The 25,359-nt window shown below is 44.1% G+C and overlaps 1 protein-coding gene across 5 annotated transcripts; it reads right to left on the bottom strand.

The window, feature by feature from the left end:
* Positions 1 to 1,810: 1,810 nt before the first annotated feature.
* ktn1 (kinectin 1) lies at positions 1,811 to 25,326 on the bottom strand. Of its 5 annotated transcripts, none has more exons than XM_050061329.1 (36): positions 25,187 to 25,326; positions 19,817 to 20,538; positions 19,552 to 19,716; positions 19,325 to 19,441; positions 19,081 to 19,211; positions 18,833 to 18,937; positions 18,558 to 18,698; positions 18,358 to 18,464; positions 17,873 to 18,017; positions 16,380 to 16,476; positions 16,080 to 16,264; positions 15,111 to 15,200; positions 14,968 to 15,005; positions 14,773 to 14,863; positions 14,357 to 14,425; positions 14,218 to 14,255; positions 14,009 to 14,099; positions 13,797 to 13,865; positions 13,670 to 13,707; positions 12,176 to 12,266; positions 11,942 to 12,054; positions 11,751 to 11,847; positions 11,463 to 11,503; positions 11,256 to 11,346; positions 10,376 to 10,462; positions 8,107 to 8,196; positions 7,046 to 7,132; positions 6,866 to 6,955; positions 6,693 to 6,785; positions 6,507 to 6,575; positions 6,298 to 6,381; positions 5,738 to 5,821; positions 3,964 to 4,047; positions 3,773 to 3,868; positions 3,547 to 3,657; positions 1,811 to 2,843 (listed from the first exon to the last, which is right to left on the bottom strand). In XM_050061329.1, exons 2-36 carry the CDS (start codon positions 20,535 to 20,537, stop codon positions 2,814 to 2,816), a joined length of 3,876 nt encoding a protein of 1,291 aa, XP_049917286.1. In that variant the 5' UTR covers position 20,538; positions 25,187 to 25,326; the 3' UTR covers positions 1,811 to 2,813. The 5 variants fall into 5 exon arrangements, with proteins under 5 accessions (XP_049917286.1, XP_049917287.1, XP_049917288.1 ...); XM_050061330.1 differs by having other exon boundaries at positions 19,325 to 19,438; XM_050061331.1 differs by having other exon boundaries at positions 19,552 to 19,710.
* Positions 25,327 to 25,359: the final 33 nt, after the last annotated feature.

Raw genomic sequence — 25,359 nt, 5'->3', positions numbered from 1 at the left:
CTCCTTCAGCAGTTGTGCACAAGGATCAAGCTGCATTAGGCCTTTAACTACAGGCCTAGGGGCAGGACTTTAAAAACTGTGGGTATAATGAATGTTTACTGCTCTTTTGTGTCACTGTCTCTTTCCGCTTGCTTTCATCCACTGGGCATTGTCTGTGTAAATGAGCACTACAGTCTTTCTATGTCTGTCTGACTCACCCTCCCGCATGCATACACACACAAACACACACAGTAGAGTTGGGGGGGTGGGGATCAAAGGCTCTCTAGCACATACCACACTGATGGAGAGCAGATGCAGGGAGTGAGCTGCTTTGCTGAAGTTGTGCTGGCGTAGTGTGAGCACAAATCTATGTTTAGGAGGAGGAGTTAAATGTTACCAGGCAAGGAGCATGCCGAGCAGAGGCCTACCGCAACAAGCTCAATTGCGCAATTGAGATCAACAGTGTGAGCAATGATGACATAGGAAAGACAAAGCTCCTATTAACTTCCCTCACTGCTCTTTGGCAGGCTTTACACGTCAGACCTTCTAAGGAAGTCATGAGGCTATCCGTAAGTGTCTGTGACGAAGAGCAACCTCAGGCAGATTTATCGCATGTCTTTCCCCACAGTTTTAAATCTTCTGTCACTTACCCACACAGGATGACAGGCCTTCTTAAGAACTGAGACACATTATAACTGATAAAGATGACAGAACTGTAGAAAATGTTCCGCATCACATACAGTGAATTGATTGCAAACAGCTTGTTCATGTTACTCTGAGGGATCCAGACATTCAAACCAATGACTATAAATCAAGACTCAGCTATGTTACAGAAGAAGACTGTGTACTTATGGAACAATAGCAGCCTCCAGCAGTGAGCTGTGAAAGGCACTCCCTGTTACCCGCTTAATGACGAGTGTGTTAAAGATACAGTCACGCCGGTTTCGTCGCGAGGTTTCCATGAAGGTAAAAGCCAGATCTCCAATCAGCTGACTGCAGCATGACAGTGTGGGAGAATGTGAAGAATGTGCTGATCCCATGTTGCTCGCGCCCCTGACCTGACCCCCCCAGGCAGCACAACAGTCGTGTTGTTTTAAAGGCCTTTTAACATGCGAAAGATGAGAGCAAGAGCTTTCTGTGCAGGTACCCAAAATCAAGTCCAGTCACACAGAACCTGTGTATATCCTTTTGACAAAAATAGAACAGAAAGCTGGCAGTGGTGAAGATAAAACATTAAAAAGAAAACTCAGCACATCTGAGTTTACAACACACTTTCACACTCAGCCACTCACAGCATCAACAAGTGACCACAACAGTTTTTTCTCCCAACATTACAGCCAAGTCAGATGTTGTCCTTGGTAAGCTTTTTTTTCCCAGCAACAAGTTGAATTCTCACTTCCTTTCACATCTTCTTGCTGATGGGAAATACTTTGTAAATCCCTACGCAGGAGCTGAGAAAGCAGTCTCCTGTTCTGAGGGATTATACAACATGTTACCATCACAGGAAACTGGTCACACCCCTAAATGTTCCGTAGTTTAAACAGCACAGTGTGTCACCTCCTCAGCTATTACACAAAACACTTATCTAAAATAACTCAACATGATAAACACGTTTATCGCACACAGGAAAGTCAGATGACTATTTGCAGAGCAGAATTATACCTTCCAGCAAGAGCTTCATGAGCAGTAGCTTTGTAATTTTCCTTTGCACATTCAGGTTTTTCCAAGGCTATGAGTCAAAGCAGTTTGTCAACTAAGGTTACATGCTGCCCCACAGTGGCAGAGATATAGAAGTGCAGCGGAAGAAAAAGAAACGACACAGGACGCTGGACAGATTTATCAAGCATCCCTTTTATTAACATCGCCTGTTACAAAAAGAACAAAATCTTCAGTGTTAATGAACTTAGCAACAATATAGCGAGTGTTGATTACAGATGATATGGGACGCTTATTCCTAGAGTAGTTGCAGTAGGATTAAAAACCTCTACACTGTTGACCTGGCCTTTTCGTTCAAGAGCCAGGGTCACAGACTCCCTTCTCTCTGGAGCTGCAGTACAGACTTGACTATAATATGTCCATGCATCTCCATAGTTACAGTCACGTAGTGACGCTTCTGATATGCCGAGACCTCTTTTGATCTCCCTTCTTCCACTCAATACTAAGCCAAGGTATGCATGGAGCTATGAATTCATGAATGCACGATGATGCACAGTTTGTGATAGTTTTCTGGTCAGGAGGCAAACAGATCAACAACATAGTGTATTTCAGCAGGTCCTAACTGGTACATTTAAACAATACATATCTTTAAGTTAAGAAAAAAAGACTGAAAACCCAAAGTTTGTTTCAACAAGTTGGAAATTTGTATCACTGCCCTCTCTTGACAAATAACAACAAAAACTACTGTAGTATTCAAAAGGATTTCATTGAAAAATACAGGTGTTTTAAACAGAGGAATGGTTGCCACGCAGTTTAAATTATGCTGGATGTGATTTTAAAGTTTAGAATAAAAATTAACTGGCGATGCTGCTGAAAAAGAGGAATGTGGTGGGAGTGGAGTAGTGTGTTTTGGTACAGTGCCTGGAGTGTTTGGAATTAACAGTAACCTTTGCCTGCTCCCTTATGGGCATCAGTGAGACTGGGAGTGGTCTGCCAGCGCCTCGGCCAGAGTCAGTTGGAGGCTGCCTACAGCACAGGTGAGGTGTCGGAGCTCGGGGGAATATGGGGTGGCTGGGTGTGACAGTATGGTGTGACGGTGGTAGTGATGAGACCGAAGGTCAAAGGTGGTCTCTGTAGTGCAGTCAGGGTGGCTGCGTGGGGGGTCTGTCCTCTTCTCACTATACCTTTGGCAGGTCTTTGTCTGCCTCCTGGAGGAAAAGCACAAAAAGCAAAATGTTGAGACTCCACATTCAAATACACTGAGGTGAGCGGAAACACTGTGATACTGTTCTTAGGGATGTCCCAGTCAAGTTTTAATCAGAGGCATTTAAGGTTGAGTATCTCCTGATTCTGAGTCCTAATCTGACACTTCTATTTTCCTATAATAAAGCTGCACAGTGCACTCTTTAAGTATATTAAAGTTATTAAAATCAATCCAATGTTTAAGCTTGACAATGGAATAGCTTTGCAATGCATTAAGAAAAAATCCCTTAATCCAAGCTGTTCCTTTATGTTTTTTATTTTTCACAAAATAACACTCTAATCTGTTTTGGCCCTGATGCTGTCTCAAAGGGAATTTCTCTATTCCTTTAAAAGAGTATTCTCCAGTTTGCTGCTTCAGTGACTGAACTGTGTTTTGGTCAGTGTTTATTTTGGTTGAGTTGAGTTGGAAAGTTGCTGACGTCTGCACTTGTTGACACTGTGTTACTGTGTATGAAAGCTTCGCGAGTAAAAACACCTGCGTGACAGCAGAAGTGAAACAAAGGATCCTATTGAGCTCCATGTAGCCGATCCTGATCAGTTAAAAAAATACCTTGATCAGCCCCCATACCGATCTTTGAGGTCGGATAGGGACATAACTAACTGTCATGTTTTATTGGGCTGTGAGAAGAGCATAGAAACGGGCCTTACCCCTTCCTGTCCCTTGGTGAGTTGCCGGCTGACGCCTTGTAGCAGCTGCTGCAGTTCTCTGACTGTCTGGTTCAGACCTGCAGTCATTTTCTCCTTTCTGTCAATCTCTTCCTGTCAGAGACACAATGGCACACGTAGAGCTCAGTGTAAACACCTAACTGCCATACATACAATGAAATGAATCACCAACTGTTACAACACCACCCATACTGCCCCAGACTCTTACTCTCTGTGATGACAGACTGCTATTTTCTATCAGGTCATCAGCGTTGTCCGTCACTTTTGAGAGCTCCCCCTGGATCAGATCAAGAGACTGCTGGGCCTGGATTAAGGACCAGACAGTTGCACATGTTAACAATATAGCCTGGAGGTGGATCCATATCAGCAGTGAAATAAAACATACACAAGTACTCTTACCGTATACAGGTCACCAGCCACCTTTTGCCTCTCGTTCTCTTCTGTCTCCAGCTTGGACAGAGTCTGAGTGAGCTGAGTTTTCAGCTGGAATCAAAACAGACACTAAGCACATGGTCTACAGCACGTTAAAGCTTCCCAGTCCCGCCTGTGAATCCCATTCATAATTTAGCATTGGGTGTACACAAAGACCATTTGTTCAGAGCCTCCTGCCAACATTGTCTACATTAAAGTGCTCATCAGTTGTACAGACGTAACCGTTTTCGCTTGTCCTAGTTAGACCATGTTCAAACCAAAAATAGCACTGTGTAAAAGCGTGCAAGGGGCTGGGTTGACATGAGCATGTTGCTACAGGTACTCATGAGAAGATAAATCACGATCTGGGAAGTCCAGTTTAGGTAAAACATTCATACTTTAGAGCTTATCAGATGCCATAACCCTGCACAGTGGTTTGCAATACCTTACAACAGGATGTTACAACTCCGTAAAGTTATCACCACTGGATTCTGATTTCAAGATAAACAGTTTAATTACGTCATTCACCTTACAAAGTAACCTAACAGGAACTTGAGTGTACCCAGCAGGCTGATGCCCTGTGACTTTTTTTAATACAAGTCTTCACCGTAATTAATCAGGGTGCAACATTTTTTGATAGTGCCATTGTCGGTCTGAACACAGCAAACAAGCTGTCAAAAACTGCTGACTGCTAACACTTCACAAAGACCACAGACAAGCGACCTGCAACATCATGGTGAGACAAAGGCCACGAGACTAACAGACAGACAGACAGACAGACAAGGTTTGTAAGAAGGCTGAGGAGGTTACAATAGTATGCAGCTCAAAGTGCAGAGTTACGTTAGACCCGAAGATGGACAAAATGGAGCATATTTTTTAACTCCGCAAAAGGAAGGCAAGCTGACAAGACAGCCATTTGTTAGATGCCTGACAAGGCAAAGGGAGATGAAGTGGAGTGCCAGCGTAGAGAAGGGAGAGTTAGTCTTGTGAGTATCACTGAGGGTGAAGGTGAATCATCATTCTCAACCTCTGACTTTTGCTACTTTAAAAGGTAATACTTCCTGGCTCCTAAAAGCAGAGAAAATATTCTTGAAGTTAAGGTTTGAGTGAGCACGTTCGCCGAGGTTATGGATGATGACCCACAGTTGCAGAAGATGGAGAACCCCGTTCTGTGGCAGTTAGTGTAGAACCACTGCTGAGTACCATAAGGGATAGGCTTTAATCATAGACTGTATAAAAGAAGTGGAAGCAGCCACCGTGACATCAGCGGTTGGTTTGTGGAACGCTGTTTTGAAGCCTCCAGTTTGACATTTTAGCTGCAACCATCTTGGTTTTGTGACCATATTTGGATGAGAGGGTGCCTCTATCCTGATTCGCCCAGTTTGCCTGCAGTGGCAGCTTGTCAATTGCAGCATGTTTTAGGATGTGCCCTAAAGCATATCCTGCTTTATCGTCTGTTTTAATCTAAGTGGCACCATAATTTAGAAAATGAACAAGCTGTATTGGAGACTTGAAACTGGCGATTGGAATCAGGAAAATGTTTACTGAGGTAATAAATCAAGTGAGCAGTAGGGTCACTTTCTGACAGACTTGTGCACAATCTGACTTGTTTGGAGTCGCCCCCTGCTGGACACCAGAAAGAATGCAGGTTTAAGGCACTTGGGCATTGGCTTCACTTCTCAGACCCGGAGGCTACATCCACTTCTTTCACACAGTCTATGGTTTTGAAAGGAGCTCTAGCTAGAGGGTGAGCACCGCTTACCAAATTCAGTTCCTCATTCTGTCTGATAGCCTCTGTATATGAGCCATCAAGTCTGGTCTGCAATTCAGTCAACAGATCTTTGAGCTGAAATTAAGTTTGAGATGATGTGTTTAATGGGAGTCCATGAGAGTTGGTCCAGGACAGCGCTACTAGCATACAGTCTACGGCGTGATATGAGCGGACCAGGCCAGAACTACAAAAAGGGAATGCTCTCACTATTTAGCAGAGTCATGTAGTGATAAAGAAAGCACAGGATCCTGCTGTGCATTACTGTAAATTACCAAAAGCAGTCTGTTAAGTTAGTCTGGTAAGTGGTGTAACAAAGTCATTGGTAGAGCTGACTACGTGAAGTGTGTGTGCTTTCAGTTCAACAGTATTTAATGTTTGTGTTGTGTGGATTTCACATGCTCCAAATAAACAGGATGTCACAAAATGAAACATCAAAACACAAAACACGCCATGGACATGAAAGAGACACACAACGGAGCTCATTCTGTTGCACCATGAGGATGAACGTAATGACATGCCACAGGATCACAAGGGCGAATGTTTCTGCTCACCTCTCTGACCTCCGTTACATAGGTGGCACTCTCACGCTCTGCCCTCTCCAACTCAGACTCCAAGTGCTGCTTTTCTCTTCTCAGCTACAGAGCACAACAGAGGTTCAGAGATACTTATGACCGAGACAAACACAAGTGAAAATGGCAGTAAGTCTTAGAAGAAATGCAAGATTTGTTATTCGAGCAGTGTGTGTGTGAAGTAGACTGACATTTTCCAACTCTGCTCCATCAGTTAGTCTCTCAATCTCTTGCTCCAAAGCTGTGACTTTCTGGCTCATCTAAGGGGAGAGGCAGAAGAATGATGCAATGAAACACACACACGGTGCAATAACATATCGCCTCAGTGTTTTGGTATTCAATCTGGGAGTCGTTTCCTGCTGAACCTGAACACACACCTCTTTGAGCTCTCCCTGTGATAGCTCCAGCTTTACCCTCCAGCGAGACTCCTCCTGTTCTACGCTGCTCTGGAGGCGCTGCAGGATGCCCTCCTGTGGACACAGCAGGAATGACAGCTCAGTTTGGCAAGAGATACCAGCATGGGAGCACAAGTGTTAAAAACTCATCTCACCGTTTCTGCCAAGACCTTCTTGTACGTCTCACAGTCTTTCTGTAGAATCTTTTGGGCTTCCTCGGCTTCTTGCAGCTTCTCAGCCAGTCCCTAGCAACAGAGAAAAAGAAGTATCTGTTGCTTGAGACATCTTCAGCTTAACAAGAAAGATGTTCAAATTTACACTTTCCCTTTATTTACCTTAGAGTCCCCTGATGCAGGGGTGGATTGTGCAGCTGAGCTTTCAGCTGCTGCCCCCTCAAATCTGTGGAGCCACTCCTGATGGTTCTAGTAGGAAGAGGAGATGAAGAGTGAGGAGATAAGTCACGACACAGGAGCAGAAGCGCAACAAAGTTAGACAGGGCTGCACGATGTATCATTTCAGCATCTACACTGTGATGTGTGCATGCACAACAGTCGCATAGCAGGACACGCGATGTCAAGAAGGGCAAATGAACTCAAACACGCCATGCTATAACTCTTCTGCTGCTTGATATAAAGCATTCTCACTTCCCATGACTAATGTTACCAGCAAAGCATTTCCCTTTAAGACAGGTTAGGTGTGTATGTGACATAGTCTGGTAGCATTTATGGGAATTAAGACTCCCCTGCGTGTGTAGAAAAGTACTGTAACTGGGCAGGCAAATGCTGCAAACAGTGAATGGCATGCTTTTTCAAAGCTACAGTAGTCAGCAGAAAGTGTCTAGATAAGCTCAGGTTCCAGTGTAATGATGGTAAATGAGCAGTGTTTTGTGTTGGCTACACAGAAGCAATAAACAGTTTAATGCAACTGGAGAGGTAACGTTAACACTGATGTTTAACTTCAAGAGAAGTCTAATAAACAACCAAAGCATGCCCTGCTAGTAATCGATCACAACCTTAAATTTAAGAGGAACAGGAGGGGAGCAAAATAAGGGAGCCCCCCCTACTTTATGGTAAGCAACTTGTGTTATTAATATAATGTGTTAGATCATTGACTTTAACCTGGTTTATATGAATACAATGGTGATTCTGTGTAATAAAATACCAATTCCTTCTCCTCAGAAAATTCTTCAGAGTAAAGACACATTTTTCTGCTTTTAATAATTAATTGTTTCCAAATAGAGCTATTCAAGTAATCTGGTAACAATTCCTGTGTTTTTTCATATCACCAAAAAAAAAAAAAAAAACACATCACAATGCCAGTGTTTTCCAATATTGTGCAGCCCTAACAGGTATTCAACACTATTTGCATGGAGGTTAAAGTCCAGTAACACCCATACCTGCTCACTGGGCAGAGGCACATGGGGCAGAAGTCTGTGCAGAATATCTCGACACTCGGCCTGACACATTGCCAGCACTGTCTGGTTCTCCTATAAGGTGTTAGGAGGGGGGGTAAAGGGGAAAAGGACAGAAAGGGAGGAGAAGAGATTGAGCACTGACTGTTCAAATGGTTAAATCACTTCGAAGACAAGGTCCAGTGGTCATCAGAGCAGATATGACCACCACCTTTCCTTCTTCCTCATTCTACTCTCCGTGATGTCGTTTTAAAACAGTCATCATCAAGACATCCGTCGAGCCGCTCCAAATCAACGTCACAGGAATGATTCACTTGACATAATCTTTAACTAGAATTCTAGAGCATTAGGATAAACGCTGTCTCACTCCTACTTCCAATTACCCCGAGAAAACATCAGCATCTCTCAACAGGCCACACCTACACCAAGTGTCAGCAACCTCAGATTCAGAGCACATCACATGCTTCATTACTCCTGCAACCACAAACGCATCAATCCGTTTTCATGAAATTGCACAAAGTACCTTGAAACTCTTCAATAAATTAAAAAAGGTAGCTATCAGTCCTCCCACAATAGGCTAGCATCATGCACTGTCACTCTGAGGCCTGGAGGAAGAACGTATGCCAAGCACTAGCCAGCTGGCAGTCTAACCACTATTCACATTAACAAACCGTGTCACAAGGCAGCTCTGAGACGAGTCTACAGAGCTGAATGCGACCAGCGTGCACTGACAGTACACAACAGCTGCCAAGGAACTCCCTGGCTCAGCTCTGAGAAGGTGCTTTCTACTGTACTCGGATGGCAGAGGAGCAGCTGGTGTGCTGATGGTTCAGCATGTACCCTTCCCTAATGTAGGGGGAGGACAGCAAAAATATACGCACATCACTGGTACTGTTAATAGACCGGCTATCTGGTAGCCCACTCTGTCTACAAGAAGGGACCTAGCTACAAGAGACAGTACTGTGGATTTTGCTTTACATTTAGTTACACAAAGATCTTACAGTCATGAGTTTGGAGCATTAACATACATAAGGTCACTGTTGCACATTCATTAAAAGGTTTTGAATGATCATACTTTCTTTAAAAGGTTCAGTGTGTAGGATTTAGGGGGATATGTTGGCAGATACGGAATATAAAAAGTCTATTTTCTTAAGTGTACAAGCACCTTGAATTAAGCAGTTTATAGCAAAATAGAAAGCAGGTCCTTGTCCGTGGAGTCTGCCATGTTTCTTCAGTAGCCGAGAACAGACAACGCAAACACTGTCTCCAAATAGGGCCATTCAGGTTTCTGTATTGGCCACCATAGTTAGCAGCCATTTTTCGAAAAGCAGAGGAAGAGACCTCTGCAGATAATTCAGCTCCCAGTAAAAACCTCATGAACGTCTGGATAAGTTATAAGGGAAAAAATGTGAGCACACACCTAGCAGCCCATCTCCAACAAACCTAACAGCGTTAGAGGAACGCTGATTTGTAACATGAAGCTTTATTGCTTCATTCAGTGTTTTTACCCTTTTAAATCAGCTGGTCAGTTTATTTTAAAGAGGAATAGACCTCTGTGGATAATTGGGCTCCCCGCAAAAACTGGGAACACTGAAGGAATTCTAACTGGGAGAAGTTTCAGCTGACTGCAATCTGCAATCCTCACCACTAGATGCCATTAAATTCCCCTTAACCTTACACACTGCTCCTTTAAAAAAAGAATGAACTGCATTAAAATCGAAGTGAATTAAACAAATTTCATTGACTGATTAACTGGTGATATTGACAGTACAGATGCCACAAAGCAGAATGGGAGGGGGAAAAACATGCTAGAAATGAGTCACATGACAGAAAGAGAAGAAGCGGCGAAAATTATTACCATGAATCTCAATCTAATGACATCTAGTGAAACAATTTCTAGGTCACTGCACACTCATTTCCAAGCATCAGCCTGAGCTTTGGGCAGGGAGAGATCTTTATGTTTCAGAGCTCAAAGCAAAAATATATCCGCCAGAGAGACAAATATTTGTTAAGTTAATAAAGTCTGAGATTCCAGAGGGGAGAAGCGTAGTTCAACAGCTCAACAAAAAGCCAATTGAGAACTTCAAACGACAGAGGGGAGGGGTGAGAGTGAGGTAAATGAGTATGCAGCTTTGTTATGGATGATGGCGAAAAAAAGAAATTTCACTGGGTCAATTATGGCAAAAAACAGAATTTCGGGGAGGATGCATCAGATTGGAACTAGAGTGAAGCAGACTGAGGTGGGGTGTCGAACCTTGACAGCTTTGCTGAGTTTCCCTTGAAGCATGGCCTCGGTGGCTGACAGAGCCTCCATTGCACTCCAGTTTTTCTCCCGGAGCTCCTGTTTTGGTCAGTTCCAGAGAGATACTACTTTCAGTTCAGCCTCAGGAAAAATGCATTCAGTGACCCTCAAATAAAGACTGGCAGAGTAACAGAACAGACCGATCGCATCTCTCATTTTAAAATTTCTACACTCTGCTTTTCACCCGTGCTCCGACCGCTATAAATAAAGTATGAACAAACAGCCTCGAATGCCAGTCTCGCACCTCGTGTGGGCAAATGCAGCATGCACAGTTCGCTAGATGTGTACTGTAACAATGTTCTGTGAGTACTTTCTATTCAAATTAAAATAAAGTCATAATGTCTGGAGATACATACAGCAGAAACACAGTCCACATAAATATGCATTTCAATTCAAAAATGGCTCTCTTGAAAATAAAAGGTAGGCGAGTTTCTAAAGCTCTGAATCACCCACAAGCACAGACAAGCTTGCCGAAACAGTCATGGCCAATGGCGAGCATAACAAGAGTAGGCTGGAAGCCCTGTTATGCAACGCTGAGTTTAAGCAATCCAAATCAAAATAGACATCTGTACCGATGTGTGCAATCATGTTGAGAACACAACCTTAGCTAAAGAAAGCCTTCTATTTGGTTTTAAAAGAACGCAAAGAAAAACAAGTGAGACTGAGTGGCAGTGGACAACAGGAAGTATGGATGTATGCAGTGTGCAACTCCAGTGTGAGGGGAGTGTTTGGGGGGGGTACCACACAAGGGGAGGGGGATGATGTCTCGCAGGGCTAGACCAGAGCGGTTACTGGTGTTACACAGATCAGGTCATGGTTGCGGGAAACCTACGTTGTTCTTCTTCCTGTGAAGCTCCACGGAGTCCCTCAGCTCAGCCAGCTCACCCTGCAGATCTGAGACCTGTTTCTCTTTCTCTGACAACCTGACAGACAACAACATAACCACTCATTATGGATCATTATGTACTTAAGAGTTCCTTTAAAATGAAAGCACGTGGAAAAATATGTACGGTATTATATGACACGTAGCACTACTCACGCTGTAAGAAGCTCTGGGCTTGGCACTGCTGTGTGGGATTGCTGTTTGAAGAGGGGAAAAAGACTCAATTAAAACAAGGACAGAGATGATCAAAACTGTGAACAATTTGATTATTATACTGTTTGTGCTGAATCCCACATCCCTGTCAAAGAGTTAGAGCCCCCTCCTCCTGACTTAATTTGCTCTACTATGCTTAAATCTTTTCTAGCTAGACATATCTTCCTGATTCAAACCATATACTGTGTCAAACTTGCACTTAGTGAGTGATTCTTTAAGATCGTTCCACACCTGTTGATGTATCTGCTCCACCTTCTCACTCAGCTCCTTAGTCCTTGCCTCCAGCTCAGCCTGCAGCATCTGGATCTCATGGTCCTTTGCTTCTAGTCTGTGGGTGAGATGTGCTCATCATTAGTCTGATTTGTGAAAGCAACACTGGAGGACTACATGTTGAAGTGTAAAAAGGGGGGGGGTTAACTTACTGAGCCTCGACTTCTTGGAGCTGGCTACCACAACTGGTCAGCTCTTCTGGCGTCTCCTTCTGTCTCAGCTGCTCCATCTCTTCCTGCAGGGCAGCCAACTGCTGCTCCAGTGCCTGTGAGACAAAAACAGCTTCAGACAAGAGCTCAAAGTAGGACATGACATAATGAACAATATCAGGACGAGTCATTTTAATGTGCAAACCCAGTGTTTCATTGATATAGAAAAGCCCACACCTCGACTGCCTTCTCTCTGGTGGAGCTGGTGTCTTGTGCTGTCTGTAGACTCTCCTCCATTGATTTTAGCTTCTCATCTTTCTCTTGGATCCTATAAAGCAAAGTCAAACAATGATTCATTATAAAGAACTCCAGGATGATATTTACATATATAACGACATCCGTTACAAGAGGACATTAAACATACACAGCCTTGTGTGCCAACAGAGAATTACTATCAGGAGAGTGTAGGGAGTGGCCTGGAGTGCCAGGGGGAATTAGTTTTGAAATGTTTGCAGTAGAGTAAGTAGTAGCCTCTGGTTTCATGATATGTAATTATGACTTGCTCTGTATCTCAGCTAGTTGGCAACGCTGCTGCCACTGACTGACTGGTGTAACTGAAACTAAAGTTAGTGTTAGGGACTCAGCACACCAAGCCCATGGTTGGCTGTCTGTCCTCTGGTTTCCCGTTTTGAATGAGAGATTTCCTCTCACACAGACATAGAACATACAGCTAGTTGGCTATTGGCTGTAGTTTTTGTAGTGTGTTCAAGTGCAACTTTTAGGCAACATGAGGTGACAAGCAGCCTTTGTCAACCCTAGTTTTTTAGTGTCATTTTGGTGTGTCTAGGCCCCCTTGAACCTTTCGTGAAGCCAACTGCTACCAATCTAGGGGTAAAAATCGACTCTGACCTAAAGATGGACAAACAGATAAATGATGTAGTGCGAAAGAGCTTCTTCCAGCTCAGGAGGCTGTCCAAGGTTAAATCCTTTCTATCACATTGTGTTTTTGAAACTGTAATGCATGCTTTTATGACATCTTGCCTTGACTACTGTAATGCCTTGTATGTTGGTGTTAGCCAGGCCTCCATCTCTCGCTTACAGTTAGTCCAGAACGCCGCTGCTCGTCTGCTAACTGGTACACGTAAGCAAGAGCACATTAGTCCTGTACTTGCCTCCCTCCATTGGCTTCCTGTGCGCAACAGGATTGATTTCAAAATTCTGCTGTTTGCTTTCAAGTGCCTTAACGGCTTGGCACCCATCTACCTCTCCGATCTGCTGGAACCCTATGTCCCTCGAAGGTCCCTCAGGTCCTCCGATCAGCTTCTCCTAGCTGTCCCTAAATCCAGGCTGAAGCTCAGGGGAAATCGGGCTTTCGCAGTGGCAGCTCCAAAACTTTGGAACGAGCTGCCTCTGCATGTTAGGCAAGCCCCCACTCTGCAGGTGTTTAAATCACGCCTCAAGACACATTTTTATTCTTTGGCTTTTTCAAGCACAGCCTGAGTGATTGGTGTTCTTCATGTGACGCTGTGTATGTTTTTTATTTATGAGTTGTGATTGTGCGTTGTTACCTGTTTTTTTTCTTTTACTTGTAAAGCACTTTGGTCTCAGCTCTGTTGTTTTAAATGTGCTATATAAATAAATTGGTATGGTATGGTATGTCTGGGCCTCAAGTCTGTGTGTCTTTGAGTGTGTTATGGATGGGGACTCATAGGACAACTTTACTGATCTTACTTGCTCTGGAGTTCTTCCACTATCGACTCTGATGACGCCTGTGATAAGGAGAAAAGACAATTTAAGAAGGCACGAATATAGAATAAGGTGAAAAAAATCCATTTAATGAAGATTTTAGACAGCTCACCTGTTCTGCAATCTGTCTCTTAAGGGCCTCTGTTTCCTGTTTTAGTGCCTCGTGCTCTTCTCTTACAACCTGCATCAGGGAGAGAAATGACTTAAAGATTTTTTCGCCCATTAGGGATTGTGATTACAAGGCAAGCGGCGAAATGCAGAGTCACTTAAAGCATACTGATGCCAGTCAAATGTGTGTGAGGCAGCACAAGAAAAAACAAGCACCTTCAGCTCTTCCTCCTTGTTGGCCACCTCAATCAGACCCTTCTCCAGCAGGTCCTCCACGGTTTTCATGTTGTCCTCTTTCTCCCGGACGCTGAGAGGGAAGAAATGTTTCAAAGGTCATTCAGTTATTCATTATGGGTTATTAGTTTCATGTGTAACAAGCCTAACTAGCTGACGTATTTAAAGTATGTTCCAGTTTGCACACACACCTCTTCTGGAACTGGTCCAAAGCCATTTGGGAGGCAGTCTGCACGGGGAGAGCCAAATAGAGAGGGTGTGTCAAACAGAAGAACACAAACACACAAGGGCCTTTCAAATTTGGAAAAACAGTCGAGGTATGTAGCGAACCTGTTCAGAAATCTGTGCCTGCAGTTTCTGAAGCTCTGCCTTCAGTGACATGTTCTCATTGTGCAAGGCCTGCAGAGGGGGAGAAGACAGGAAAGAGAGACGGCACTTATTATGCCAAGACAATAAAGCATCTGACAGAGAGCAGTGGCTTGAGCAATGACATACCACTCATAATTCTGTCTTAGGTTTATAAAACTGTGAAATCAGTAATATCCGGTTGGCAGTTCAACCTGAAATATCTGCAGATGTGAATCAACATGCCATCTTTCTGGTAGAGTGGCATACATGGCCTTCAATCCACATTCCCTCTGAACACAATCAGAGGCCGACAACACATTTACCAGATTCCAGCGGACTAATGAACCGATGCAATGTTAGTATAAGAAGCTGTAGATGAAGCGCTCTCGCGGCTATACCTGCATGTTAGTTTCTCTGCTGGCCCCACTGCTCCTCTCGGCATTTAGAGAATCCTCCAGACTCTTCCTCTGCAACTCCTTATCAGCCAATCTGCATAGCACAGGAGAAGAGTTGGGAGAGTGCATGAGAAACAGCTCAACAGTTTCACTCATTACGTAGTTTGTGTGTCTGAAAAAGTCAAAATTGTTTCTCACAGCTTCTGTAGCTCCTCAATGTGAGAGACATGGGAGACCTAGATGAGAAGAAAATAAATCTTATTAGCCTACATACATACAGTTATGTAGGCGGGCATTTTTTCCTCTAACTAAACATGGATAAATGAGGTTGACCCACATACCTGTGAAGAGATCTGGGCCTGCAGGGTCTCATTCTGGACTTGCAGGGTCTCGCTCTGGACGTGAAGGCCTTTGTTTTCATTCATAAGGTCCTGTTAAACACAGACTGCATTAATGTATGCAAAAAGTGTGCGTTGCTCTGCTCAGAGATATTGAATTTGCACCTGAAAGTGGAATTAACACTTCAGCGTAATAAAATGTATGTCAAGAATCCATCGATGTCATAGGGCTTTAGTGAATATCATTTTTTTGATAATCAAAGCTTCTATTGAGGTTTTTGAATGAAAATTATCAGACAAAATCCTCGGTTTGAATAAAGTGATTCAACAGATCAATTATTAGTCTTATTTTTAATTAAATCAACTTTTTTTAAATGAATAATGTAATGAATGGCGCTGTTACGATGCTGCGCATGCTCCATAAATACATGTGCGTGCCTCCCGCTGTGTGTGGCAAGCAAGAGAGCAAATGGTTTAGTGACCACAGTGAAAACGTTGTTTTTGAAAGGCTAAAACATACACAAATATGGATTGAAGCAGAATATTTTATTGGATAAGAATGTAACACATGTTGGGATTTTTGTTAAATGATTCCATGTGTTTTGTCGAGCAGTTTTGACTTCTGGATTTTATAATGCTCTGGGGTTATTGAAAATGTTTGGCTCAAAAGAGTCGGAAACAATCCTACAGAGCCACCACCTGGAATCCACCGTGTGTCTAGACGGCGAGTGTTTCACACGCACGTCTCACGCTACAGATAAAATCTCATTTTTATCTATAAAGCCGTCTCCACTTGCTCCGTCTCTGCTGCATCTTACTGGTGTGAACACTACCTGAAGCTTTTATTTACACTCTCAGTCCGAACACAATGTGACAGCTCAAGTTGATAAATTCACACATATAATCCGATAAGCAAAGATGCACTTTGCTATTCACTACATTCCTAAATTTTCATGATGCTGTGAAGCTCACCTGAACCTGGGCTTGCAGCGAGTCATCAGGCATACTGTGCTGGGACATCTCCATAAGCTCCATCACTCTCTGCTCCAGCCGCTCCTTGGAAACCATGGCTTCAGTCAGGCTGCCGTGCAGGGTCTGGATCTCCTTGTTCTTGTTGTTCATCTCTGTCTCCACTGCCAACAGCTGGCTGTGAAGCTCTGCACCCACACATACACAAACAATCAGTTGCTGAATGCAACCTGACGATTTACTTTCATGTAGAAGAAGCAACAAGTTAAAGGTTACATTTTTTAGTGTGATATATTTTATCACCTTGCTTTGAGGCCTGAAGTTTCTCTCTCTCAGCGTTGACATTGTGGAGGAAATTCTGCAGTTCTTCCCAACGGCGCTTAGCATCCTGCAGCTGGGCCTACGGATGGAGAGATATCCAATTTGGTTAACACTTTTCTCCCACATATTATAACAGAAAACAAATACCCTATCGCCACTCTACACCAGGTAAACTAACAAATTAAATCTATCAATCGTCTTTCCTCTCACTGTCAATATCATTAGTATGGGGTCACTGACAAAGGTTAATTTGCATTAGGCCACCTGTTCTACGTGCCTGCGATTCTCCAGGCTATTTTTCCTCACAGCTTCAGATCTGCCAAACTAAAGCTGCTTTCACACATGCACTGCAAACCTGAAATTATCGAGACATTACGCAGAGGAGCCGTACGTGAGAATGCAAATGTCTGAATCAGTTGGATTGGAAATTAAATGGACTCTACCATGCAAGCTTCCTGGTACAAAGTCTGTGTAATGTCTGATTGAGCCCATGTGTAAACAGAGCCGATAGTTTACAGCAAGTGATTTGGAATGTGGATGATGTTTCTATCATAGCGCTCACACGAAACCGGAAGAAAATAAACATCCAAGGATGAAGATGAAGGGCCATTTACATGAAGATGAACGATTTAAAAACGAAAAGGAAACCAAACAATAACATCTAACTGGAGAGATGACAAGACTCGGGAACTTCTGTCGGTAAGGGCTGAGGCTGAAATTGTCAGACAAAGCCAAGGAATGGAGAGAGTCTGTTGTTTGTGACCAAATTACGAAATGGCTACATGACCGCAGTGAAATCTGTGTCATGTCCTGCCTCCTGCACGCTCTACTCAGGCACCATTCCTCACCTAAATCAAACGGATTATTTCCAGTAGGTGAAAACACTTCTGACACAGACAATCTCCTGTTGTGTGCTACATTTGAAAGCGAAACTCTCCAGACACTGTCCAGAATTTATATGAGAAAATGGCTTCAGTAAACGGCTAATCTAAATTACAAAACATCTTGTAGACGTTTTAATTGATTAGTCTAGTTTGTGTGTTTCTGTCATCAAAATCTCAGCTCCTGGCACTGCTCTCAGCTTCTTTTGCTGAGACTCTTCCGTGTCGAGCCAGCAACTTAAAAATCCATCTTACATCGCAGCTAATGAAAAGGCAGGAAAGGCTGATCTGGGTGTCTCGTAGGAAAGTGTTGTTCTTACACAGCACAAAGCCTCAAACATTCCAGCTTTCAAAGCCAACACAGTCCTCCCAACTCAGGTTCAATTTCCCACAGCCCTCCCCAGGACTTCCACTACAACCTCCTCCCACTTCCTTGGTAATGTTACCACGCCCGCTAACCAGAATTGAAGCTGTGCAGCACGGCCCAGGATTTTTTTCATTTTTTTTTTTTTAACAGCTCAGTTCATTTTTGTCTCGGCTGGGGAAACTGAAGCACGGGCTAAATAAACACATTGTGCATCTGGATTAGCGTACCTCCAGCTGGGACACGTTCTGCTTGTAGCTGACCTCCAGTGACTTCCTCTGGTGCTCCTCCTGCTGCAGCTTGCTGTTGTTGTCTGCCAGCTCTTTCATCAGACCGGCGTACTCAGAACGCAGCTTGTTCAGCTCTGCTGAATTCCTATCAGGCAACACACGGACACAAGCACAAATGAGTGATGTGAAAATGGTCGATGGGGCATTATTGTGGGATGTTGTTGCATTCAATTATAATAGTCTGTCTGGGGCATTTCACATTGTGTAACTGGGCGTACAGATGGATGTCTTAATGTGAGTAATATAGGCAGAAGGAATGAAGGATGATTTGGAGACAGGAAGCCAGCGCTAAAATGGCAATACGCTAAAATTCTAATATGAATTGGACCACTATGACTGTTTCACCTTGATCAGTAGATGAGACGTATATGAATCTCTACAAAGCATGACCAGTTGGGTCTTATCTATTGTAATGCAACACTTACTTGCTCTCCATCTGGTTAGTGGCAGAGCTGACTGCGTCCCTCAGGATGCCGTTCTCCTGCTGCAGTCGAGTGATCTGGCTCTCCAGCTGCTCCCTCACCTGCTGGAACTACACATAAACAAGAGGATTCAGTCTTCATGCAGCCCTGAAAGGAATGCCAAGAGGTCTGGATTCCTTCACATTTTTCAAAGTCCAGCTCACCTTTATTTGCATGGTCTGGAGCTCCTGGTAGCTGCCCTGTGCTTTGCCCTGCATGCTGCCGAGTTCTTTCTCCATGGCTGCACGTTGCTCTCTCATCATGGCCTCCACCCGACCTGTCTTTTGCTTCTCGACCTGAAGCTCCTAAAGCACAGGAGTAAGGGGGCATATGAAGCTCTTCATCGAAACAAACAGGATTACTCTATACGCAGAATAAGTTGGGAATAAATCATTTATCATATCGTGTACTTTATTAAGTAAAGCATGGGATCCCAGACCTGGCTGAGCTGCTTCACTTTGTCCTTGGCAATGGAAGCCTCCTCCTGCAGAGTTGTAAGAAGTCTCTCTCGTTCCTGTGCGGCAGGGTCTGGTCTAGCTGCAGACTGGTGGTGAGACACGAAACGTTTAAAAAGAAAGCACAGCAAGTCCAACTACAAATACCAGGTCTCCTGCCAAATTGCAAATAGTGTGAAATTGTCACTTGCTACAACACCTAATTCAAATATATCACTTATTAATCTCTTACTTTGTGCCAGGCGTCCAAGGCATTAGGGCTCTTCTCCCGGAGGAGAGCCATCACGCTGACAACCTCGGCCTCTGACAGAGCCAGGCTGGACAGACCAGACAGCAGCTCCTTCAGCTTCACCTCCGTGTTCTCTGTTAAAACACACAAGAGATGCATTTTAGGACTTTATTACATAGCTGGGTAGTAGATAAAGGATAGCAAAAAGAACCAAATACTAGATAAGGCTTGCTTTCTCCCCCCTTACCTTTGTCAGTCTCATTCTTCTGTTTCTTGCCACTCCCTTTGGATGGTACATCATCGTTGTGGCCCGCCTGGTGATTGGCAGAAGCTGCTGAGTCAGCCAGAACATGAGCTTCATCTACTGGATTTGACAAAAAAAAATGGTTGATTACAAGGTGAAAAGCATTTGTCCTGATATTTTAAAGAAACTGAGATATAATTTAACACATGGGACCATTGTATCATCATTACCAGGCTCGGTCTTCTGCTTCTTGGCAGAGTTTTTCTTCTTGCCAGTGGTAGCACTTGGGGTTGCACCATCCAGAACTTTGGTTTCAGCCACAATGGGAGCTTCCTTCTTGACTGGAGCTGGGGCATGCTCAGCCTTAACCTCTGGCTGCTGGTCATCCACTGTGACTTAGGAGGAATTTAGTGAGTAAAAGTGTTAGCAATTTCCATCTCTTCCACAGGAAACTATGCAACACACCCTTTTTTAACTGTACCCTTGGCGACTCACCAGGCTCTGCTTTTTGTTTCTTCTTCTCCTTCTTCTTTCCAGAGATCTGGGGAGGGGTCTGAGCCTGAACAGGAGCCTGAGCAGCTTGGACCTGGACCTGAGCCTCAAGCTGGGGAGAGGGAGGGCTGGACTGTTTGCCCGCAGCCAGAGGTGACTCTGTCTTGCGGCTGACCGGCTTTGAGCCATTCACTTCCGGCTCCTCAGAAGAAGCAGCGGCAGCAGCTGCGGCAGCTGCTGCCGCTGCGGCAGCTGCTGCCGCTGCGGCAGCGGCCTTTGCAGCCTTTTTCTCCTTCTTCTTTCTCTCTCTCAGACCAGCAGGAGCCTCAGTTGAAACTGAGACAGGCACATAGGGAATAGGTGTTGATGGAGCAGGGTCTGGCGTAGCCACTGGTGCGAGTTCCTCCTCTACCTCCATGGTGGAGCTGTTGGCACCATCAGCCATATCGAAATCCCGAAGATCCTCTTCCGACTCTCCTCCACCTCCGCCACCTCCACCGCCTCCTCCGCTGGCACTCTCCTTCTTCTTGCTCTTCTTCTTTTCATTCTTCTTACGGGTGTCTGGCTTGGATGGTGGTAACTTGAGGTCGCGTTTCTGCCTGGCCAGCACCTCATCGTAAGAGGTTTCCTTCATGAAGAGCCAGAAGAAGAGGAACATGAGGGCGATGACCAGGGAAGGGGCCAGGATGAGCAGGTACTGAGAGTCGTAGATATCCACCGCCATTCTGAAGTGAAGGAGAAAGACACAAGAGAGAAGAAACGCATTTAATTTAGGCCACTTTGCACACAGTCATCACCATCAGTACAGCATCTGCCAATATTTTCCACATAAAGAATGGATGATATTATGGCTATAATAGCTTGCTATCAATAAAGGCAACGGGCAACAGCTGCTAAAATTCAGTGATCGCAGAGACATAACAGCTCAAAGACTTGATGTATATGAATCTGTGATTCAAGCTTGCTGCTCATATCCATCGGAGGTCAATCACTGCTGCAAGCCATGAGAGCTAGCCTGCGATGTGTGAACTGGTGCAAGTATTGAGATATGGGAGGTGGAGGTGTTGGTACATCAGTAGTGTTGAGAGGGTGCAAGTGAGAGGAATCTCACTGACACCCTGTCCCCTGTTAGTGATATGATCCAATTAGGTAACACTCCCCCAGCTACACAGCTTAACATCCTCCCCACTGTTATACAGGTTCATAGACAACACGGCGTATGTACTTGAAACACGGCTTTGTGAGAGCCAGATAGAAACCGTCACTCACACTGGCTTAAAAGGGGACAAAATAGGTCAAGAACATCGGAAAGACAGCTAGTTTAGAAAAGAAGATGGCTCACTGTCTCATTTAGTCATTTCCCTTCCTTCAACCCCCATGAAGACGACATTGGTGGTATTCTAAACTCATATCAGGATGGATTTGCAAGAGGCAAAAATACACCCACATGCAAGTGTCACCTGCTGAGGCCTGCCGCAGTTTGACCCCAGCTTACTTCAAGCCAAGGGAGAGGAGGTTCCCCTTCCACCGCGGGCAAAGTTCACAGAGTCAAGCGTGAGGTCCTGAGACTTCATCGGTTTGGTATCAGCCAAAGATATTCTTAGGAATGATGTGTTGTCTCCTCAAGGCTACACAGTACGAATGAACTGGGGTGGAATCAATGCAGACAAAGCAGTAATAATTTGACACAAATTGCGTCTTACTGCTCACTAGCAGCCACTATAAATCAGACCAACAGTAAACGTTGTTGTCGTTGCTTGGCAAAAATGACAGAGAGGAAATGGCTGCATGATGGCTGTTAAGATGAGGGGGGCTGTATATGTATAAATCAATTAATGCTGTTACTCAGCCAAATAATCTGATATGTCTAAAGAAACATTCCTACACTAACAAAAGATTACAAGCAGGGAACTCAGGTTCTCTGATTTTACTCTTATTTAACTTTTTTGATTAAATATATTTTCTTGCAGCACATACATTTTTTACTGCTTAATCAACCTGATTACACCTCAGATGGCATGTTTGATGTGAAAATCGCTGCAGCAGCGCTGCAATTTTGTAACAGGCAAGTTGATAATAGTGCTAACAATGCGTATTAAATAAAGAGAACTCTTCCCAAACTTCCCATTACTTCATCTGAAGAGTATATCTCGCAAACTAACAAACAGCAATGCCCTGGGTAAAAATACACACTTATTACAAAAAATAAAAGCACTGTTGGGAAAAACGAGGACAAGTTAAGCCCTTAGTGACGGCAGCAGCATTGTGTTGTCAACAATACAGAGTGGCACCAACACTGAGTGACCTGAGGTGCCACACAACCCCATCTTATACCCAGGATCTGTGGCAGTAGCATAGCGTAGGAGTCAGAGTCGTAGAGCAGACCTCTTTAGTAATTTGGATTAAGCAGATTACCCATGATAATACATTTAAGAATAACTTTCCACTGCAGGGCTTCCTGAGGACTGACAGGCTTAGCCTTATAGTGTAATGTTGACCCTGTTTCAATCCCACCAGGAAAACCTCACGGCATCGTCCATAATACACACAAAAATGTACCAGGCCTGTTGTTAAATATTTGACGTACCTTATTCTGAAAAGCTATTTAGCCTTTTAAGCACCAACCATTTCCTCTGAGCACAGACTACAAAACGTATTATGTAACTTTTTTTTTGAAGAGCTTTGACTCTGAGGAAGGCATCTCGTCTTACTGGTTGATGGAATGTTTGCCTTATATATTCAGTGCCTATACGGTACTGTCCTGAGGTGTTTGCATTGCATCTGTGTCAAAGAAAATGCATTCCTCCACATTAACCCCCCCCCCCCCCCCNTACAAATATATATGTACATGTCAACTGCAAGCAGAGAAAGCAGTTGGTTTAGAGAGCGCTGCCAAGATTCTGAACAGAGTAAAACCCCCTACCTTGATAAATATAATAGCCTGTACTTGAGAGGGTTTTTAGTTTTCCTACCTGGGACCTCATTAGTTGATGTGTTTCATTACAATGAAACGACAGGAGCCAAACATTAAGGCTGATAAGCAGCATGCCAAGACCAAAAAAAGCCTTTCAGTGGCCTGGAGATTACTACCGTCTAAAACCTGGACATGAACCAACTAGGCCGAAGTTTTACAAAATAAGACCAAAGCCATAAAAAAACTATGGTACATTATGTACTACGTACACACTGTGGGTAAAAAGGTTTTACTGCAACTTTCTGAGGCTAGCAAATCAGGAAATTCTTTGTTATGTCACATCATTGTATGTTCCAGGAAACTCCCATGTCAGACCAAATGAAGCTGTGAAGTAATTCTTAAAGCAACATTGCTTCTTGGCAATATTAAGTGTGGGTGGAGTAAGTGGTGTAAAAGTTTGCAGCGTGCTTGCTTTCTTTCAGCCCCAGGCCTCAGAGTGGAAGGTGCATGAATTTTCTTGTGCAGCCCAAGCCTTGTCCCAGCATCAAAATGAGCCAGGAGGACAAAGCCCTCTCGGGCTGTTGGCTCCCCGGAATCTAGCCACTTGGCTGGCCAGGCCTCCTGATTTGGCAGGCATGGACAGAGAGGGAACTCCTAATAACTATTAGGCCCGGAAAGCAGTGCAGACAGTGCTTGAAAAGCAGGCCATGCAGCACTCTACGCTTAACATCTGTAAGGTGGCAAATAAAGGCACTAAAACGCACATAAAAGGTCCAAGAAACCACAAAAAAACTTCAAGCTATCAGGGATTTTGCAAACTCAGAAGCAGACGAAGGTGGTGCTCATGCTTGCCGAAAATGTTATGATAAAAAAAATTCATATCAAATAAATAAGTTCGAGAAGTGTAAAGGTCTCTACACCTGCAGTTCCTTACAGCATTTCCTCACATAAAGAAATAAAAACTAAAAACTGGGTGTACTCTCCAAAGAGGTGTAATAGGTAGGACAATTGGAATACACTCCTATCTGAACAGTTAAGCTGTAAAGATGACAAACATATAATTGACCATTATCAGCATTGTGGTAATAAACTAAACAGAAAGTAGCAAAGTACACAGCGGGGCATCTAATTATAGTGGAAAACATTAACAAATAGGCACTGGTCCTTGAAGTGTTCTGCTCTTCCTGGGTAGGCCACAACAATGGCACTTATTGAATCAAGTACAACCAAGACACCCCAGATAAGAGCTTATCTACAGATAGACCATAAGGAAATTGATAAAGATGCCAACATGACACAGAAACTTAGGAATAACTTTGAGGACTCTAAAAGCCAAAGCTTCCCAAAGTGGAGCGAGTTGAAGATTTCCAAGGATCCTCTGAAAGTACTTTGGCTCAGAGTTCATTTAGCATTGAGGTAAGTTTAACCAACATAAGCTAGATATAAGTCATCAGGACACAGTCTGACAGTTACACAGTCATATCTATAGTCACCACCTTTTTGCACATGTAGCAGGGCTACCTCTACAAAGTGTTGCACATTTAAAGTACCACAAATAACTCATAACACTTTGACTTGACTTTGATGTCCAGTAAGCCTTCTCAAAATTCAACAAGGGCAGCTCACTATGGTTGAGTACCAAATGTCCCAGCATGCTCAGTCATGTCTAATCGTCGGCCTTGTGCACACAACTGAGCCGAGATACGTAATGGCAGCTGTTCTTACACCAAGACAAGGCTGCCTGTGGATACAGCCTGTAATCATAGAAAAAGCAGAACTGATAAAAAGGTGTCGAGTTTTATCTTCCTGGCCGAGTTAGCTCAGCTAGTGCTTAAGTCCCACGTTATTACGTTTATGAAATGTAACATGAAAGCGAAAGAAGAAGCACACATGTCGGCGACAGACTCACTTCACCGACATGACTAGCTAAAAATGTTTATGAACAAAGTGGGGCCAGTCAGCAGGGGCCTGGACATGGCTACAAGTAGTTGCTACTATAGTTATAGCCATACAGGAAAGGGCTTGTCGCCACTCAAGTTCGCCCCTGAGTGGCTACAGCTCAGCTCTATGAATGAGCTAGCTAACATAAAAGCTAGCCAACCAACGTGAGGAGCCAGGTACGAACGTTAGCCGACCAATCCAATTATTACACAGGAAGTCTTCAGCGACACAACTGACCAGCAAAAATGTTAACAGGAACACCCAAGTTTATTTCTTCCACGAGCACTCAGCACACACGGAGGCGTGGACGTCAGCCCCCACGGGCCTCGTCTCGCTGGTGACCCAGCCTCCCTCTCTCCTGAAATCTCTGACCCGGTCTGCTGCCTCATTCTACCGTTGAAGTCCTGAGGGCCGTTCCCAGGCCTGGGTAAAGAGCTTAGCTGCGCTAAGACCGGGATGAGCGGCTTTTTGACAATAAATACACCCAGTATCGCCGAGGACAGCTAAACGCAGCGTACCTGTAGCTTCAATGTGCTGTTCCCTTAGCTAGTGGTGAAATGGCGTTGTTCTGCGTTGACTCCGGCAGACTCCTGACTTCCCAGGGCAGCTCCAGCCTGGCTTTCTTCTGCGCTATCCGTCAGACTATCTGCTGTTTCTGGTTCGCGGGGGCGGGTCATAGTCAGGCTGCTGG

Source organism: Epinephelus moara, chromosome 14 (assembly GCF_006386435.1).
Source record: "Epinephelus moara isolate mb chromosome 14, YSFRI_EMoa_1.0, whole genome shotgun sequence".
NCBI lineage: Eukaryota > Metazoa > Chordata > Actinopteri > Perciformes > Serranidae > Epinephelus > Epinephelus moara.
The sequence above is the reverse complement of the archived record's forward strand: the minus strand, read 5'-3'. Positions and strand labels throughout refer to the sequence as shown.